General features: G+C 36.2%; 1 protein-coding gene across 1 annotated transcript; it reads right to left on the bottom strand.

Annotated features, from left to right (window-relative positions):
• Positions 1 to 4,005: 4,005 nt before the first annotated feature.
• On the bottom strand, positions 4,006 to 4,792 carry LOC109400285 (cuticle protein 8-like). The gene is made up of 2 exons (XM_062848421.1): positions 4,671 to 4,792; positions 4,006 to 4,613 (listed from the first exon to the last, which is right to left on the bottom strand). Exons 1-2 carry the CDS (start codon positions 4,680 to 4,682, stop codon positions 4,248 to 4,250), a joined length of 378 nt encoding a protein of 125 aa, XP_062704405.1. The 5' UTR covers positions 4,683 to 4,792; the 3' UTR covers positions 4,006 to 4,247.
• Between the last annotated feature and the right edge of the window lie 2,624 nt (positions 4,793 to 7,416).

The raw sequence follows: 7,416 nt of genomic DNA, 5'->3' as shown, positions 1-7,416 counted from the left end.
AAAGTAATCTTGCTTTCGTTTTATTTTCGCTGATTATGGTCGTCGCCATATTGAAGAATTAGCTTACGTGAATGGAAAATAGTTAATTTTGCTTAAATTAGCAATGAATTGATAGTTTGACACCATTTTCATAACATGCTCACATAAATTACCTCTCTTTGCTGAGTTTTCTTGTGATTCGAGATGGTTTTACTAAATTCACAAATTGATTCATTTCATCCCAAGATGATAATATTCACTATTTCCGAAGCGCATTAATTTTATGATTCTGCAACCCAAATATTCACGGTAAATTCGAATGCGCATAAGCCTACCAGCACAATAACTACTAAAATATTACTTTGAAATGATCGCTTTCTACTTACGAAGATGTATCCTCCTGAACTTAACGTGCCATCGAAGAAGCTTCTCTGCATCTTGAGCTGTCATAGTTTTTGTTGAAAAAAAAAAAACAACAACAATCCAGAGGTTTTAAAACGGGTTTATTGCTACTATTAATGCGGTTTGCAAAACCTCTCCGAGAGTGGTCCACTTAGCCGGAAGATGCTCTTGAAGAGGTTATCAAGAGGTTTTGATGTATGATTCAGTTTTATTGCAAGTTTTATAAAATTGGTCATGAAGATCTCTTGTAGAGCTGAACAAAACTTAAAATGTTACTTGGGAAATTCCTAAAAAAATAAAGCAAAACAAACTTTTTTCTAAAAAAAATAAAGTGAACACTCATTTCTAGACATCTACGAACCAAATGACGTAAAAAGTTTAATATCATTACGACGCTTAAAAGTTCCAAGTATGGAATGACAACGTAGTACCCGAATGATCAATTTGACCCCGGTTTACGGTAACGTAAAAAGTATATTTTACACAAATAATTATTTTTGATAGCTAAATTCATTGAGTGTTTCACTCAGGACTCTACAAACTCACTTTGATATGAAGATTTACGTAAAAATCTTCATGTTTCGTTATAAAAATTCAATTTGATATGTTCTTTATGGCTTCTCCCATCACTTTGATACTCCTAAGATAGTAATCTGCAATATGTTTTTGGAATTTTATGTGGTTTTCTGGGCAATATTAAAGTTACCCCAAAATGTGATTTTCGCTCATATAAAAAATATTGATCACATCTATATACAAAAAGTTAATGTATGTATGTATTATGTATGTATGTATGTATGTTCCTGCATAATTCTGAAAATCTCAACCAATTTCAACCAAATTTGGTATACACATTTGTTAGACTAAGGGAGTGGTTTTAAGGGTATTGGAATTCAAGATGGCGGCCAAAACGTTAGTAGGCATGCTATTTAACTGTGTCGTAACGCAATGAGATATATGGTTTATATTAGGTTAGAAATCACTGTATAACTTCAATGTGATATCCTAGAGTTGGATTTTATAAACGAATCTTTTATGAAAGTGCTATTTTTTCAATAAAATATACGATTTATAAAAGTTGGTTATCAATTCCTTAAGCTATTGCCTATATTTAGGCGTTATTCACGCCTTACAGCAAGCCTGCCCTATCTTTAACAGCCGCGGGCTACAGTCTCTGGCTACAGCTAACACTCCATACTAGCTGACGGGCCAGAAATTGAGGTGACTATGTAAAACTTTTTTCAAATACTTTTCTGAATTTTGTTGGTCGAGATAATGGCTTCAACCTGAAAGAAATATTAGAATTTTATAGATAACTAGCTGTACCCGGCAAACTTTGTCTTGCCTACTGCGTTTTTTGACGTTTTAAGTTTCTGGCCAAGACCAAATCCCCGGTCCCCGGTATGGAAGATCGATTTTAAAAACTATCATTGTTTCCATGTTTTATGCCTCATAAACCTTCCTTGGGTGAAAACTAACAGAACAAAACTATAACGACCAAAATCGGACCTTCCGTTCGCAAGTTATGCGCGGTCCCACGTATGCCACTGCATTTTTATATATATAGAAGAAGTAACTATTGTGCCTACAGTTTTCAGTTCTAATAAAATTTCAGTACTTACTGAGAGAATTCTTATAGAATTAAAGAGTTCGTTTTAATATTAAACCTCCTAGGGTCATAATGACCCTAACATCTTACTAGGGTTAAGAAAGATACAATGGCATTCATAAAGCAGGATCCCACGCTGGATCCTATTAATGTTTCTATGAGGAGCTGAATTCAGCAAACGCTGTTCACCTTGTATGGGTACCTGGCCATTCTTCCATCGCTGGAAATGAATTGGCTGATGAGTTAGCTCGCACTTAAGCATCACATGACTTTATTGGCCCGGAGCCAGCTATGCCGGTATCCAAGTGTAGGGTAAAGCTTCAGATTGATGATTGATTCAGATTAGGCTGCCACTCATCACAAGCAGTACTTGAATAGTTTGGAATCATGTCGTCAAACAAAATTGTATTGTACTGAACCATCTCCAAGCGTGGCGTAGTATCTAACAAATCTGTCTAAGCATAATTGCAGCATGCTGGTCACTGAGTACTCGGTATGCACTTCCCAAGTAACAATCAGCATGCCTTGAAGGTTTATTCATGTTTTATCCTGATTTTATACGAGCATGTCAAAAAGCTAGTTGTTCTAAATTAGTTTTATGTGGTAGTTTTTTACTTTGAACCTTTGGCGTTCCATCATATAACTTCTGCTATAATTATCTTCAGTTAAAGACTTGCAAGTAGACATGAAATGGTTTTATCACTTATTATATACAATTTCAATAAAACTTGCATTTGCGGTTGTTGTCGGAGAATTTTTTTGTAAACAAATAAACAAAACTGTGAGGCAATGCATAAAACCAACAAAAGATTTCCTGGCCGTAACATAAACCAAAAAAATGCTGTGATAAAACCGCTAGTTCTATCATGAGCTCAGTTATGACTACCTCAGGAGGGTTAGCCCTATTGGAGGAATCATCAGGAACACAGAGTTTTATCAGAAAAATATGTCGCCTAGCCGGGATAATTTATGTAAATACAGAAAAATTATTACTCAATTTTATGATTTCACGTACAGCTTAAGATCAAATTAAACTATACAACACGTTTTCGTCATTTTATTTTGTCAGAAAAATTACATAATGTCTTTTAAACTCCGCTGTGTTGAAAAAACCCTTTTTGCACCCAATTCCACTGAGTAAATTAAATGCATTTAACTTCCAAACTATGCATAATTTGTGTGGCGCACTTAGTTTTTGTCATTATCACAATCACATTCACCACAAATTTTCCGTGGCATGTCTCCTGACACGTACCTATTAAATAGGAAAACAAATCTGAATTCCATATCTGCATCTTTCCAATTGATGGCTGGATAAACAACCAAGCATAATTTATTCTGACGATCGAACTTTGAGAGTGAAAAATAATCAAAACAATTATTTGACAAGTCACAAGATGGTTTTATTTAGAAGATGATACAACCCGAAATCCTAAGCCGGTTTGCATACGAAGTCCTGTAGACCCTAATAAAAGACACTACACCGTCTTCAGCCAGAGGCTGCACAGACTGAACATTACACATACACGAGACAACGGGCACACATAACACCCAGTGGCAAAATGGAGAATTTTCCGTTCGACGAAAAGTTTTCCCCGACTGGAGCGGGAATCGAACCCGCGCTCCGAGGCTTACGAAACGCCTAGACGACTGACGCCGCTAACCGCACGGCCACGAAGCCCATAAGACTGGGCCAACTAGCCAGAACGTGGGCTTATTAAGACATACAAGAATTCGAGAGCATTTTCAAGTCGGCATCAATGGTTTTATGTTTAGGATTTTTGAATCGCTAAAAAACTTTGATAAAATTAAAATTGTTACTTGGGTTGAATCGCTCAAAAACTTTGATAAAATTAAAATTGTTACTTGGGATTGTTAAGTGAAACTGACTTCAGAAACCTGAATCTTCACGACGTTCTGTTGTTCTTAACTCCCTGTGGTAAAGAACTCTAGGCTCTCTTTACGCTGTATGTGTTATTATAGTGCCCTTTTCAGGGCACTGTTTAAACCCATTGTAAAACGCTTATGCTTTGAAGCCCTTTTCCAGGATATCTTTTCCTATTTCTCTACCTCTCTCTATTCCTATCCCAATCCTTATTTGCTTTCCTCAGGTAGATGATGAAATAGGCTTTTATTATGGCGATGAATCCAGTTTCAAAAATTCCAGGTTAAACAGTTTTAAACTTTATTTGATTTATTTTTCATAATTATCTATGTTTTGAATTTCACTACTTAGCTTATTTGAATCAACAGCTATTTAATAATGATGATGATGCTGTTGCACTGGAGCAACCACAATCTTGTGCACTGGTTGGGGAGCCTGGTATCCCTTGATTGGCTCACGGTGCACCTGAGCGATGAATCCACTCTTGCCATCAACATGGTAAGTGACAGTGCGCTTGTGGCCATCGGCATCAATCAGGTAGTATTCTCCCTGGGTCTGGTGCTCCTTGCGAGATTCCTTCTGTCCGTGCACATCTCCGGTATGGTCATCGTGGATATCGTATTGGAACTCGTAGTGTGCCGGAGCATGGTGTTCTTCCTCATGGTGACTGTGATGAGGTTGCTGGTAATAGTGCTGGGCAGCAATAGCACCGATGAAGGCAGCGATAACAAACACAATCTATAAATAGAAAACAATATTATAAACTGCGAATAAATATATTGATGCAGTTCGTACCTTCAGCGACATTTTCTGAAATTTCAAGTTTTATATTGTTTTCTCCAATAATGCAATTGCACTCTATGCAGGTGAGATGTGGAAATTACAATGAATCATTTCAGCAATGCACTACCATTTATATCAAAATCATTCTTTCGGCACAGGCCTGACGTGAGCTTTAAAACGGGCAAATCCACTGACCATTCACGCTCAATAATATTTTCTCTTGGCCGCCAAACCTAAACCAGAAACTGTCCGTCGTCTACTTTCATGTTGCATTATCCGCATTTAATGTTCTCGTTGCTCTTGAACATGAAATCCTATCAGACGGTGTGATAACTCGTTGGGTGGAGCAGGAATCAGTGACTGGAGTCATGAAAAGCGTAATTGAAGAAACGTGGAAAAATCTCTTAACGTTCTAACATTTTGTATATTTTTTGATAAGTTCAGTAGTTTTCACTGTTAAATGAGTAATCAATACTCTTCGATAGATTAAACTACTAATTATTTCATATGTTTTGTAAAAGTTAATCAATGCAACAAATCAGTTTGGCAAATTTTATCAAAAATATCGGTTCATCTTTGCAATTGGGTTTTTTTTTTTTTCAAATATAATATTTTTCGTCATTTTTTTTCTAAAGAGCTCCCTTATAAGGCTTCTATATTTTTTTCATATTTTTAGACCTTTACTTTGACACCTGAAACCAATTTCTGACATTTTTCTGTGCTTCCTTTTGACAGCTTGCCGACTTATTGACAGCTCGTCCAGTATTGTATCCGCCGTAAGTTGATTCAACTAATTACTTCCATACACATCGAGTTGTAAATTAGTTGCCATGTCATGTAAATTCAATGTATACAGTTGTACGAAACCTTAATTGGCCAAGTGCAAAAGGCAAGGGAGTGATATTTTCATGATCTCCTGGTCAAAATATACAATTGAGCTTGTGACTGAGAAGTCACATTACAATCCTGACTCCTAATTCAAACCGTAATAATTGTAGGTACAATAATGTCTTGGTTACACTAGTTTACAGCATTTTTGAACTCGGTAAGCTGATGATCATTTTTGGTGTAGAATCATGCCCTGAGTTCGAAAACGTGAAGGAAAAAAATTACAGTAGAGAGGAAATTTTTTCGACTTTCCATACAAGGTTGATGATTTGAAATCGATTTTTGTTCTATTTTTAAGCAAAGTCGCTCACTTCAAACATCTCATTCTCCGTAATCAATGCTCCGATTGAGCTGAAATTTTTACTGTAACTCGCCTACATATGATGTGTCAAATAAACGTCGAGAAAGAATTTTTAAATTGTCTTTTTGTTACTGAAAAAAATACGTTTCTTCAAAAAATTTTGGGAATTTTGCTAAAATTTAAGGAGATTTAGGGACGATCTCGCCAATATCTTGAAATTCATCAATCTGACGCAAAACCTGTATTCAGATGATCGAATAATATTGTATTCAGCTTTTAATTTATGGAAAAAGATTTAAAATTGGTTGAACAAAACGCAATATATTTGAATTTTGGTAAATTACATATTTTGAAAAGTTGTAAAGCTCGATATTGAGCTAAAACTCAAAAACTGTTCTACTTAAAATTTTTTGAAGATCGGTTTCGAAATCAGCACTAAATTGTGCTACAAAAATTTTGGTCGTTGACAGAAGTTCACGACTTTCGTTTTATTTTGTAAACTAGTGTTATCAAACATTCAATAGTTCTGGTTTTTGGGTGTGGCTCAATGTGAACTGAGAAGTATTCGAATAATAATAAAAATCAGCTGAAAAAAGTGAATAAGCAATAAAATAAGTTGCATGTCTGTAGTAACCATAAAAATGCAGTTAAAAGCTTAAGGAAGTAATGTTCAAGTTACTCGCCTATTGGAGTTCAATAAGTGGATTGATTTAAAAAGCATGGATGGAGGTGAACTCCATTGTCCGCTTGACAACAGCACTCGATTGCATGCATGTGCATATGAAGCAGGAACATATAATTTCTTCTACCCCGCATGGCAACCGATAACGATATACTTGTCAAACAGCTGATGGCGATGAAGGTAATACGAGGACATGCCCCCAAAAAACTTGTTTGGTTTGGTGCGGGTTTTGATAAACCCGTTATCAAAAAATAGACTTGAAGGGTGCACGTTATAGTTTTGGCGCCTCCGTGCCAAGAGATTTGTTTGGAATACATGGAGTACCTTCAAAATTAATTTAAAAATTAAGGATTTGCAGGTATGACGCAAAGATTTCATGCCCAACTTCACCAAACACCTTATGTAACACATGTACACAAAAAAGAAATTTTCACATGAGGTGCTGAATATTTTGTTAAGTACTACAGTAAGGACCCGATTTTGTCAGCCCCGTTTTGCGATAAACTTTTTGCTCTCGTTATCCTACGGTCAAACTTTAACCAAGGGACTGTTCATAAACCACATAGACCAAAATTTGGCCATCTCAGACCCCCCCTCGTAGACTTTTGTCCATACAAAAATTTTGAAATTTGTATGGAGCGTAGACTTTGGCCAGACCCCCCCTCTCCCCAAAAAGTCTACGTGGTTTATGAACAGCCCCCAATTATCATCAAACTACAGCTAAAGGGCAGATCATAGAAGGATTAAAAGTTTGAAAAATAGCTTAAGCTTTCGAGGAGTGGAAAAAATGTGTTCCGAAAAGGGGCTAACAAAATCGGGTCGCTTAAGCTCATGTACTTGTATCATTCACCTCTGGGGATGATTCGTGAAAAATACCTGGATTTTTC

Source organism: Aedes albopictus, chromosome 2 (genome assembly GCF_035046485.1).
Source record: "Aedes albopictus strain Foshan chromosome 2, AalbF5, whole genome shotgun sequence".
NCBI lineage: Eukaryota > Metazoa > Arthropoda > Insecta > Diptera > Culicidae > Aedes > Aedes albopictus.
This window is presented reverse-complemented; position numbering and strand designations above follow the sequence as displayed.